The 13090-nt window shown below is 34.7% G+C and overlaps 2 protein-coding genes and 2 long non-coding RNA genes across 7 annotated transcripts; 2 read left to right on the forward strand and 2 right to left on the reverse strand.

Annotated features, from left to right (window-relative positions):
* Positions 1-173: 173 nt before the first annotated feature.
* On the reverse strand, positions 174-2427 carry LOC104761386 (F-box/FBD/LRR-repeat protein At1g51370-like). Its single transcript, XM_010484464.2, has 4 exons — positions 2002-2427; positions 903-1805; positions 661-801; positions 174-553 (listed from the first exon to the last, which is right to left on the reverse strand). The coding sequence occupies exons 2-4, from the start codon at positions 1767-1769 to the stop codon at positions 263-265; spliced, it is 1299 nt and encodes a 432-aa protein (XP_010482766.1). The 5' UTR covers positions 1770-1805; positions 2002-2427; the 3' UTR covers positions 174-262.
* Positions 2428-3026: 599 nt separating this feature from the next.
* On the reverse strand, positions 3027-3860 carry LOC147922966 (uncharacterized). Of its 2 annotated transcripts, none has more exons than XR_015588112.1 (2): positions 3518-3860; positions 3027-3297 (listed from the first exon to the last, which is right to left on the reverse strand). It is a non-coding gene; the product is annotated as an uncharacterized LOC147922966 (long non-coding RNA). The 2 variants fall into 2 exon arrangements; XR_015588111.1 differs by having other exon boundaries at positions 3383-3814.
* A 481-nt stretch (positions 3861-4341) lies between these two features.
* Positions 4342-6188, forward strand: LOC104763429 (putative FBD-associated F-box protein At5g53635). Its single transcript, XM_019240083.2, has 3 exons — positions 4342-5368; positions 5444-5581; positions 5678-6188. Exons 1-3 carry the CDS (start codon positions 4436-4438, stop codon positions 5966-5968), a joined length of 1362 nt encoding a protein of 453 aa, XP_019095628.2. The 5' UTR covers positions 4342-4435; the 3' UTR covers positions 5969-6188.
* A 3959-nt stretch (positions 6189-10147) lies between these two features.
* Positions 10148-12489, forward strand: LOC104761387 (uncharacterized). Of its 3 annotated transcripts, none has more exons than XR_763155.3 (4): positions 10148-10910; positions 11106-11207; positions 11935-12083; positions 12166-12489. It is a non-coding gene; the product is annotated as an uncharacterized LOC104761387 (long non-coding RNA). The 3 variants fall into 3 exon arrangements; XR_015589011.1 differs by having other exon boundaries at positions 10152-10910; positions 11939-12083; XR_015589012.1 differs by having other exon boundaries at positions 10212-10910; positions 11942-12083.
* The last annotated feature ends 601 nt before the right edge of the window (positions 12490-13090 follow it).

A 13090-nucleotide genomic window follows, 5' to 3' on the forward strand; every position in this document is an offset into this window, starting at 1 on the left:
ATTGCAAGTTCGTAATTAGGAATTAGGAATCAGCGTACTGAAGAATGTGACCTATTAACGGATCAGGTAGTTGGCTTAACCTACTGCCGCATGTGATTGGAGATCAGCAACCAAACCACCAAGTAATAACATAAAGAGCTAACTGCAGTTTACTTGTGTCTCAAAGCCAAATATCCTCAAGAAAATCACCTAATTTTTTAAGTGTTTAACGATCACAAACTTAACCTCAGACGAAATGTTCAAAAATCTCAAAAAAGACTAATTAAAGAACAAGGACTTCACAAGCGGTAGAGCCTCTTGGCATTGCAACGACTTCTTTAAGGAAGTCACACATTGCCTTTTTCGAGTAGTAAACATTGAGCCTTAACTTCTCTAGGATTGTTGAATTCTTCAGCAAGTATCTTATCAGCTTTATTTCTTCTTCATAGCCTGGGATCGAACGTTTCAATTCCACAAACTTGAGCGATGTTACCAAACACTGAGGCACTGTTGAAAACATCACATTTGGGTTTTTCTTCTTCTCACGACTCTTGGATTTGTCCTTGACCAATTCCTACAAAAAAAAAGAAACAGAGGAAACAGAATTGGGTAGAGAGAGATACACGTAAAAGCTTTTTTCATAGACGATATATGGGTATCAGAGCTATATTATTTCATTACCAATGTGAGAGATTCTAGTTTTGTGCAGCTCTCAAGAATGAGTGGTAATAATTCAAGATCAGATTTAGAAAGTCTAGCATTCAAACGGGATAGGTTTCGAAACTGTAGCACCGGTCCCGATTTCGAGTATAGAAAGATATCCTGGTAACACAAGTAAACACGTCATATTAAAAAATGTTACGGTGAGAAACTTTCTTGAAAAAAGTATACTTATATATGCTCAAACGTTGAGAAGTATATACCTGCCAGAAAGCATTACCAATAACTAGGTCCCTGACCTTTGATATATCGGTGAGGATGTCAGGAATGTAGTAACTACTCGAATGGCCTACGAATTCAACATCTATATCTAGTTTGGTAAAGAAACCCAAATTGACTATATCATAGTTCTTTATTGTGCCAATCTTCAAGCACTGGAGTAGAGGAGCATCAATCACAACTCGGAGCTGACGAATGTGGATTCTTTTTAAAGAATGAGAGCGCACTTGTGTAACCTTTTCAGTATGTGTAGAAAATCCGATGAGCGTTAAATCTTCCAAAACCGGGGAACCTGAGATAAGTTTCTCCAAAGTGGACTCATCGGAGTAACTAACACATTCTAAGTGGATGAACTTAAGACGAGGTAAGGAAACAAAGTCGGGACTAGGCAAGAAACCGCTTTGGAGTCGTAAGTGTACCAGTGTCTCGCAGGTATATATGCTCAGAGGTATCGGATCACTGATACAGTAACAAGTTACATCAAGATGCTGAACCCTACGCCTAGTCACAGCATCAACCCGTGAGGTGAGATCAAAAGTACCAGAAGGACGACGCAAATTTAACCGGAGTTTGCGTATCCATGACTCCCTGTTGGAATTAAATAACTTTTCAACAAAACTCACAAAGTCATCAAATTGCGAGGATGGAACGTAGTCTAAGTCCAATCCAGGAACTGATTGCCAAAGATTTCTCCATCTGGTAGACAAAACACTTGTTGTGACAACATCTTTGGTAGGGAGATGATAAAGTATTTCAGATATCAAAGACTCCGGTAACTGGCTTATCCTATCTTCCTCCTCCTCATGTGAGGCTTTGTCACATATTTTGGTTGTCTTCTTTCTACCCACCATTTCTCTTTTTTTTTTTCCTCTTCACACACAACTAATCTGCATTACAGAAACAACCAACCCACGTAGTATATTCAAATCAGTTAAGAGATTACGAACACACACAGATAGATTCTCAAAACCCTAATAAAAATTCTCAAGATAAAAACTAAAAATTACATGCGAGGGCTTATTAGGTTAAGGTTTTTGATGATGACTAAAATCAAGCAACAGTATAAGAAGACGTTATCTTTACCAGAATGGAGTTTAATTTGCACGGCAGATCAAATCCTCTCCGAACCCTAAAGCCTTTAGAACACTGTAAGAATAGCGAGTACCATCGTTCCAAATAGCGAGTACCATCATTCCAAATGCCTTTTTGACTCCTTTGACGCAATTTTAGAGTGCAAACACCTTGCAGTTTATCTCTTTCGCAGGGGTTGATGAAACGGTATGCTGTGTTCGTGAGATAAGAAAAAAAAAAAATAGTACAACTAAATTGGACCAACTTGGTTTTCTCCGGTCTGGACCAATAAAGCACGAAAATAAATTGGTCCAACGCAAAGCATTTCGCCATTTCGGATTATATAACCAATCAACCAAACCTCCATTTCAGACTGAACCGAAAATACCCAATTTTGTTCAGGATCCTAAAAACTCAACTGAGAGAATCCAACGAAGTACCTTTCCCATTTCGAAAGCCTACCCCTTATATCGACCAAAGCCATACCTACATTGCCTAATTTTTTAACAAGTACCTAACTAGCTCCATTTTGTTGGCTTAAGCTTAAAAAGGATAAACTTAAGTTAGAAATTATCCTAAGCCTTAACCGAGTTATGGTTAAGAGATAAGGTCTATTATGTTTAAGAGTAGCATTTTTTAATAGGATTAGGATTGAGGTTTTATATATAAGGAGATGTGTTGTGACATAACTTGAGAGATTGTGAGAGCTTAAGTTATAATTTTCTTGAGCAATAAAGAAAGGTGTTCTTTGGATCAATCTTGAGTTCTTAAAATCAGCTTTAAAACAATACATTTCTGCATCAATTCCCAGAGACTTTCACTTTGAAATCAACAAACAAATTTGACAGACATTCACTGAGGCATTCGTATATTCTCAAGAGACAAAAGATGTACTAGTTACCAAGGTTAATTTACCATCTGCCAAAAGTTAGACACCATCTCTCATATGAGTACAGAGTACTCGTGCTTTATAGGATAGATACCATGAAACATAATTTTAAAAAATAAACAAACAAACCAATTAAGTAAAGCATTGATTAACATGATAATAAAACAACATTCCCTTAGATATTTTGATGAGTCAAAAGATGGGCAGTTTGGCAACCTTAATAGTCTCTATAGATGAACGAGAAACGTTGGCTACCGGAAACAAAGACACCAACCGATTCTAAACAAAAACCTAAACCTGCATCTCTTGTAAGGTAAGAGCTTAAGCTTCACATGTTCTTACATATCAATATATGACGACTTTGCATGTGACAGAGCGTCTAGGGGGTTTCAGGATATTCTTGAGGATGTGCTTTTCATCTGTACCAAAATGATTCAATCGTAGAGTCAGTTTCTTGAGCACTGTTGAATTCTCTAGGAAGTAATTTATTAGCCTCAGTTCTACCCAATGTCCCAAGAAGCTTGTCATCTGATTTCTAAGTTTGATGTAGGAAGCGCTTGCCGCACAAGTAATCTGAGTTGTTGTTATGGAACTATTTATGTACTTTTACTCTTAAACTTGCCATAGTCGGTTTGTTACCTTTCTCTGCAACTTTGTTTTCCACCTTTGTAATATAATACTCTGTTTTCCACCTTTGTAATATAATACTCTGTTTTCCACCTTTGTACTATAAAACATCAAAATTTGATAAGATAATAAGATAATATTTTTTTTTGAAATCCCCATGTAAAATATTGTCATAATATTATCGTAAATTAATAATTATGTAAATATGTATATATATATATATATTGATATATGTATGCTTTAAAATTTTGAATTTTCTTCTAAACTCATATCTATAAATAATTGTTATGTTTTCTTTTCAAACTATAATGATAGAAAATACTCTATAACATGTAATAAAAATAGCTAAGTTTTCAATTTCTACATATATATGCACCATTTTCATTTTGATAGTTTTATAGAGTATTTGTAATTTATTGTCAATAATGTTTTCTAAATATTACAAATTCAATTCCAAACTGATAACATCCTAAAGTCATAATCTTATTTTGCTGATATTGTCTCAATTCATAATTTTAAAAATTTAAACAATTAAAGTATATATCTATAAAAAATTATTATTAATTTACACTATAGAATAATGTTTATAAATTATAAATTAATATCACTATAAATTAATAAAATTTCACTTTATATCATTGAACCAATATAATAAGCAGAAAAAGTATATAAATTATTATCAGTTTAGTCATCAATTTATCATTGGATACCTTTATATCATAGCTACACAATTAAAAGACACATTCACATAAAATCACACCACCATTAAAGCTCATAATTGAGTTACTTAATTAAAACTACCCAAACTTTAAGAATTTTTTTTTTCCTTTGCTAAAGAAATTATTAGATGATGATTATAAAACTAGATGGCACATACATTTTTGTTGGACAAAATTTAAAAAAAAAATCAGATTAAGTTTTTCTGCAACAATGGCTGATGATAGGGAGAAACCGAAAGAGGCTTGTTCTAAAGGGTTGAGTGAGATATTGGAGGAAGATAGGATAAGCCAATTACCTGATCATTTGATATATCACATACTTGGTTATCTCTCTATTAATGATGTTGTAAGACCAAGCATTTTGTCCACCAGGTGGAGGGGTCTCTGGCTTTGGGTTCCTCGTTTGGAACTAAGCTCCCGAGAGTTCTCTGACTTCAATGCCTTTGCGAGTTTTGGTGACAAGTTTTTTGATTCCGATAGGGTGTCATGCATAGAAAACCTTGAGTTAACTATTGTTGTAAATGAGAATACATCTTATTTCACTTCATGGATTGATGATGCTGTTAAGCGTAACGTCCAACATCTACGTCTTGACTTTTGTTTAACGTCATATTTTGAGAGGCCCGTAAGCCTTTACGTGTGTCACACACTGGTTTCTTTAAAGCTCAATTGTATGACCTTGGATGTTGTCGAGTTTTTTTCCTTCCCTCGTCTGAAGACTATGCATTTAACTTATCTTTGGCTTTCCAAGGATGCCACTTTCGAGAGATTTGTCTCTTCTTGTCCTGTCTTGGAAGATTTAGAAATTTTCGGATATCTGGATGCTTCTCAACCCCTTCGGGTACACTCTAGGTCACTGAAAAGACTCATTATTGCAGGTTGTGCTTCTACTAAGGTTGATTCTGTTCCAGGAATTATCATTGATGCTCCTCTATTATGTGATTTGGCAATCATAGATGAGAAATCAAAAAGCTTTATAGTAAACAATATGGAGTACAATGCCAAGTTAAAAATTGATGTCTCCTTTGGTATTGAGGTTGTGGATGAAGCAAGTGTTTCATCGAGGAGGAGTCTCATCCGTAGTTGTCTGTCAGGGATCTTGAAGGTCGAGGATTTGACGATATTTGGGGACATTTTGTTGAAGGTATACATGAATTATACATACACATATGATATGATATAATGAAAAAGTTTATAATCTCTCTCTTTCTACTTGTAGATCATTCATTACTATTCCAAATCAGAATCGCTGCCACAGTTTGGTTATATGTCACAGCTTTCTCTCGTGGGAGAGTATATGAAATGGTTTGAACCATTTCTTGAGAGCTGCCCGAATCTGAAATCCCTCGTCTTGATGGTAAATCTGCTAAACCCTATGATATTTGTTTCATCTCTATGAAGCTTCTGCCATGTCGATATTTCACTTTGTTTTATCCCCTCATTACCTTGACAGGGTCCTAGTTATAGCCTGGAGAAGATGGATCAAGTCAACATTAATTTATATGTGCCCTCATCTGTGCCCAAGTGTTTGGAATCCTCTCTCGAGTTTGTAATCCTTAAATTCTCAGTCTCGATAAATGTTGCAGAAATGAAGCTAGTAAGGTACTTCTTAGAGAATTCGGCTGTCCTTAAGAGACTCACTCTACATTTGGATTCTAATTCAACAGAAGATGAAGTCTTGAAGAAACTATTGGAAGTCCCAAGAGCCTCTACCAAATGTAAGGTTGTCATTGTACAAAAATAGAAGGAAACATGTGTGAGATTGTATGTATTTGACAGGTTATTATATCGGTTGATGTCTGTAGGCGTAGGCTTGCCTTTCATATGTTCCCTTATCATTTGGGTCTTGTGAGTACAAAGGAATGAAACAACTGCTTTTTTTATTTTGGTAATTTTTGTGTAAAGAGACAATGTTGGAAAATATTTGGTCTACTGATATTATGATGGTGTATGTTTTTTGCTCATTGGTTACTAAAGTGTCCATGCCTCATGGATGATCTCTTATATCACAGTTCAAATGTTAGAAAACTCTTAGCAATGTCATTAAGCAAACGTAAAAATTTAATGACCAAATGGAACACATCACAACGTTTTATCAACATAAACAGCAAGGCGTTTGCACTTGAAATTGTGTCAAAAAAAAAAGAGGACTCAAAATGCGAGAATCCAAGCGCCTTTTGTCCTCAGACAGTCACAGTGGTCTTAAGGCACTTGGATTGATGGTACTCCTTAAGGCTTAGGAGAGGAATCGTCTCCAAAGTCCCTAAAACTAAATCGAAAATCTCAAAACTCCCCCATCTAATTAAAATTTATTTTTGATTTATTTAAAATCCGAAAAATTGGTGTTTTATTTTCTTACCCTACAAAAATAAGAAAAATTACAAAGAAAACTAGGGTTTTATCCACCCACCCATAACAAAGTCGGATCTAACCCAATCTCCTCTCTCTCTCCTCTTTCTAACTCGATTAAATCCCTAAATTAAAAGAGAAAATACAAACCGCTCTTTTTTTTCATCGTTCTCCTTCATCGTTTGTCTTCATACTTGATAACGAGGATGGTAATAACAAGGTGGGGAAAAAAACACTAAGATCACACAAGTAGAAGAAGGAGAGAAAGATTCGCAAGCGGTGGTAAAAGAAGGAGGAGAGAAAGATTCAAAATCGGTGGTAAAAGAAGGGTTCGGAACCGTTGGTACAAGGAGGAGATAATCCGGTGGTAGAAAGAGGTTTTGAATCCGGTGGTTGAAGAAGAGGGAGAGAGGGATTCCAATGCAGTCGTAGAAGAAGGAGCTAACGAAGAATCCCTCTTTCCAGAATCAAGTAATCGAGATGAAGTTTAAGGAGATAACGAAGAATCCCTCTTTATGGAATCAAGTAGTTCGAGCTGGGAACAAACTCGAGAAGAAGTAGAAGCCGAAGTGAGAGCGAGACCATCGACTCAACGGTAAGTTTGGATTCGTATGAACATGTAAAATAAATAAAACTAGTTGGAATTGCTCTTGATGTCTCTCGGAATCAAATTTTTGTGGTATATAGAAGTATAACTACGAACTAGTATTTTGTTATACTGGAATAACTAGGTAGAACTAGTGTGTAAAACTAGAATAACTAGGTAGAACGAAGAGTCTTAATATGAATTTCTGAAACAATATAACTTGATAATACTTGGTATAACTATTTGTTGCAGGAATCCTCCTCCTCGACACCACTATAGCCTCTTAGAATTTACTTCCCCTCGAGTGAGTACAACAAGAAAATCAAGTATCGACGAGGTGTAATATCCATGAGATGATGTTGGTACAAGACATTGGTAAGAAGAAAAAGAAGGCTGTTAAACCGACTGCCGTGGAGGAAGACACCAATAACCGTAGTAAAAGAGTCTTTACAAGGTCATGGACATGTAGAACTAATTTTGTGGGTGTTTGGATGTTCTTCTTATTTCTATTTGTAGAACTACTTGTAAAACTTTGTTGGATTCATATTACTTTTTGGAATTTAGTTGTGTGCAACTGCAATTACTATGTAAAACTAATCTGTTTTTTTTTTTGTTTTGGATTTTGTCCTGTACAACTGGAAATATTAGGTAAAACTAATCTGGAATTTTGGGATTTTAGAAAATATGAGATTTTCAACATTTTTGATTTTTGTGGGGAAAAAAATAAAAAAAAAAATCCGAAATGTATTTCCACATGTGTAATATGTGTGTTCACACCTAGTGTTCACACATAGTTTTACCTAGTATAGTAGTTGTACCATACTTGTAAATAGTTCTACTTTTAGGTTTTTTCCATTTAATTAGTTTTACACACTCTTAAAATTATATTTTTTTAGTTTTACAGTTGATTAAATTCTATTAACATATAATTATGAATGTTTTATGCATTCAAATGTTTAAAACAAATATTTATGCAACTTTTTCATCTTTAGTTGGTTATTATTTACAAACTGACCTTAAAAGTATAAGGAATATATTGTGTTGAGTCTTTCATAACAACATAATTTTGCAACTTCTTTCTTATTACACATTGTAACATTTTTTCTAAAGTTTACGAAGATAGTAAGTATATTAAGTACTTTTCGTTTAGGTTTTGTTAAAAAAAACATAATTGTTATACATGTTTTTCCTTAGTTATACCAGTATTACCATGTTGCCAAAAAAACTAGTATATAAATATTACATTATTGAAATCAGTTTGTAATTGAGAAATATGTGTCTTTGCAATCCTTCGAACTTGTAAACCACATTTACAGATTTTTATTGAACAAAAAATGGCATTAGGCCCGATTTTATCATCCTTTGAGTGGAACTTGTCATAATTCTTGTGTCTGCTCTCCGCACTTGCTTAAACATCTCCGAAATAGTGATGACCTCCACAAACAAAATACACCTACGGTTCTCATTATCAATGGATGTTAGATTAGATAAACACATAGCTCCTTATCATCATAAATAGTAAATTGTTCATCATGTCCCACATATGTCTTCAACATTAAACTATCCATGTGACCTTAACAATCTAAATGTATTTTGACATTGTTGCTCATTGTATCCTACAAATACAATACCAAAAAAAAAACTCAGTCTGTAATACTAGTTATACTACATTTATTAGTAGTACCAGTTTTACTACATTTACCATTAATACTACAAAAGCTCAAATTGGATGATTTCGGGTTCTATTCTACAATCTACTACAACTCAACCACTGAAATTCATTTGTTATCAATTTAAAGGCTCAATCGACCCATAAGCTATGGTAAACAGCTAATGTGAATTGCATAATTGTATAATTGCATAATCAAATCTATAAAACACCCAAGAGAAAAACCAATTCAATCAACTATTGTTAGATTATTTTGTTGAAGAAGGTATCTGGATTTTGAAGAAGAGCTCGATGCAGCTCCATAGTCGCGAAGAAACGGCGACGATGGAGAGCTCTGGCGATGAAACAGCAGCGGTGGAGAGTTCCGGCGAAGAACGGCGGCGAAAGAGGAAGAGAGGATCGAGATCTATATTTTTTTCTTGTTTTTTGTTTTTAATTAAAAAATGAAAGAATAGAAGGAAAGGTATTTTAGTCAGAACATATTTTATTAAATAAGAAAGGGGTATAGAGAATAAAGAGGGAGATAAGAGATTTGTTTTACTCTAAGAGGGAGTTTTGAGATGTTTACTCGGCTTAGGAGAGTTCATCAGCTAGATCTGCTGTGGCAATTCAATTCCATTCCAATACGTTCGTCTTCTTCTTCTTCTTTTTTTTATAGTGTTGCTTGATTGATTTTAGTCATCTACCTTTGGGTATTCATTATCTTAAGATTGTTTGGGATTGTTTTCATCTATTCCCGAGTGTTTGCTATCGTCGCTCGAGTTTGTTGAATTCAGTAATACATTCTCACGAGATGTTGCAGAAATGAAGCTGGTAAAGTAATTCCTAGAGAATTCAGCAATCCTCAAGAAACTGTGCTGGAATGGAAAAACCTGTCACCGAAACTCATAAAGGCATCGGAATTAGGGAACTTCGACCATGCCAGTTCCAAACGAGGAAGCCAAAGCCAGAGACTCCTCCATCTGGTGGATAAAAAGCTTGTCTTAACATTGTTCTTTAGGGGAAGATGAGAGAGAATGTGACATATCAATGGATCAGGTAACTGGCTTATCCTATCTTCCAACCATTTGGAACAATGATGCTGATTCAATATCTCGTTATCAAGAATGAATTACTCAAATGTTATCCAAATGGTTTATTACTCATATGTAATTAAACACTTAAAATTATTCAAATGTTTAGTGCTCTGGGTGTAATTATAATTTATCCATTGAATTTAGTTTTTCGATTTTGAGTAAAAAAATAAAAAAAAATACACATCAGCAAATTAAAATACACATCAGATATGATTTAATTGCTTTTTTGTGAGTAAACCACACATCTAACCATAGCTAAATTAATCTTTCACTAAACCCTAGAAAATATCTTAACCCGGCCTCCCTCACCCCATTTTAACTTGGAGAGACTTCGTGTTCTACATTCGTCACAAATCTATTTCGTCCCTCACTGTTAAACCCTAGATTTTCTTCTTCTTTCTCAAAATCTTTCAATGGCGTCCGCAGATGTTGAGTTCCGGTGCTTCGTTGGAGGTCTAGCCTGGGCCACCGATGACAGAGCTCTTGAGACAGCCTTCTCTCAATACGGCGACGTTGTTGAAATTGGGGCAAAAAGAAAACCAAAATTTCTCACTTGTTCTTGTTAGAGAGAGAGAGAGAGAGAGATCGCCGGAGATGGGTTACGGATGGGCGATCTTCGAGGGGATAGTGGTGATGGGATCTCTGTGTCTGTTAGGATTGGCCGGTCTCTGGTTTCTCAATCGGAGGCTTTACAAGGAGTATGAAGAGAAGCGAGCCTTGGTTCAAATCATTTTCAGCATCGTCTTCGTCTTCTCTTGCAACCTCTTACAGCTCGTTCTCTTCGAAATCATCCCTGTTTTATCTCGAGAGTAAGCTTTTCGACGAACAGATGAGAACAGATGAATCTCTTCTGATTCTTTAGATTTCAATCGATTCACCTTGATTTTTCTGGTTCCAATCGTTATTAATCTCGATATGACGTTTCGGATTTGACGGCAATTGATCTCCGATGGACTTACGGGGACGGCGAGAGGACTGGGAGGGGACGGCGAAGGGCACCAGCAAGGTTAGTTTTCTTTGTAACTGTTGTGAATCAGTCTAGATTTATATTAGTTTCGTTCTTAGTCTAGATTCATTTGAGAAAAGTATATTGTTGGAGAGTTTTGGGTTTGTTGTTGATGCTTATACTGTTGATTCATGGCATTTTTTTTGTAGTACAATTGATGAGTGTGTTGTGTTGCTTAATCTTAATCCTGTGCAGCTCTTGGCAGAAGATTCTGCTTTGAAGAGATTCAGTCCCACAAGAAAAGTGTGCACAAACTTAAGAGGATTGGAGATGTGCTCACAGTCGTTGTTCTTGCAGGTATATCACTTGCTTCACAACTTTGTCAAAGCTCTATAAGTAGTCTAAGTAAGAGGTTCACTAGGCACACTTAGATTGATGAATCAGAGTAAGATTGAATCTCAAGTACAAGCGGAAATGCTTATAAACTTTTCAATCCATCCTCTGTCAAAGTTGTTCTTGAAATGTCACTTCATTGACTGATCGTAAAATAGTTTCATACCAAATACAATATCTATTAGCTGAGCTTATAAAACTAAACAACTCTCCAACTTTTTTTCTGATGTACTTAGTAATATGAATTATGGAATCACGACATACTCGAACATCCCGGATTGAGAGTCTTACTTGTCTTTCTATGCCTTTACACATTCGATATCTTTCTAATAATAGCACACAATAATGTTTGTTAACTCAATGAAAATGGCATCTACTAAATTAGACAAAAAGAAATACATTGTCCAGTGAAACCAAACTCTGTTTTTTTCTGCCGTTTTTGTGGAATCTCTACTTTTCCTTCTTTTAAAATATTCCTTAAGATTATTCGTACTTTGTTTTATAGAATATCATATAGTTATATTTGCACTTTGTCTAACCCATCGATTAATATCTTATTCATGGATTAGGTACCTCCATATTATGTGAAATTGTGAATATATCACACTTGATCGTTTACTTAAGGCTCTGCTGTTTTGTTGATTATGTAATAAAATGATGAACTTAATAATTGTTTTGCCTCTTCTTGAAGCCAGCAGGATCGAAGTAGCAAGAATATCAAAAGCAAACAAATCTTCACTCTTTAGAAACACAAAAAGAACCGATCTTCTTTTGTAGGCTGTTCCAACTGCAAAGGGCCAAGCTTTGGCTGATGAGTATGGAATCAATTTCTTTGAGATGGTAAGCTAGAAAAAAAAAACATGTCTACTGTTTTCATTAATTATCGTCTTGAGATTACTGATGTGACTACAAAATGTTGCAGAGTGCAAAAACAAACCTAAATGCAGAGGTAAGAACTGCAGGAATCTACTACAATTACTCGGTACTGACATTATAGCTGAATGTTGAATGTTGTTTTTATTGTGAAGTTGTATCTCTTTCCTGGTCTCTATATATATCGAACCACCATTGTACTAAACCTATCATTCTCATCCTCTCTTTCCCTCTTGTAAACTTTAGAATCTTGGTTTCTCTGTATTTCTTGTTCTTTAAAGATAGTTCGTGACTATGCTCAGTTCGAGATGAATTGTACTTGGGTATGTAAAACATTGATTTGTCTATTTTCAAAGTTATGGTTGATGGTTAAGTTACGGCTGAGTTATATACTTCACACGACTGAGTTATGAATTATGGAGTTATGAGATATTAGTACGTATTCTTCTTTCTTTCCTGGGTCTTTTGTTCTGTCAGGTTCCTAATAAATTATCTAATTAAAACGTTTCTCGATATCACAAAAAGTGTTATTGGGGAATCGCGAAAAATCACTAATTCTGTGTCTGTTCAGATCCACACATAATAAATACATAAAGTTAGTTTTTTTCACAATATATTATTTAAATTAATTAAAAATTTGAATTCGAATTCGAATTTGAATAAGAGAAATAAAAGTATTTCTCAAACAATTGACTGATATGGCTGAGTTATCGACATAAACGGCTGACTTATGAAATATTTGTAAATTAGAATTATTATAACTCAAAATTAAAATATAGAATGAAAAAATGAATATTACAATCATTATAAGCAATAAAAAATAATAATTATAGACAAAGATTGATTTTTACACAGTCTGATCAAAATGTGTAAAACATTCAAAACATGACATTTAGGGATTAGGGTTAGGGTTAGGGTTTGAGGTTTAGGGTTCATATTTCCAACATTATGAGTTTTAATATAACAATTTAGTT

Source organism: Camelina sativa, chromosome 18 (assembly GCF_030686135.1).
Source record: "Camelina sativa cultivar CO46 ecotype springtype chromosome 18, ASM3068613v1".
In the NCBI taxonomy this organism is placed as follows: Eukaryota; Viridiplantae; Streptophyta; class Magnoliopsida; order Brassicales; family Brassicaceae; genus Camelina; species Camelina sativa.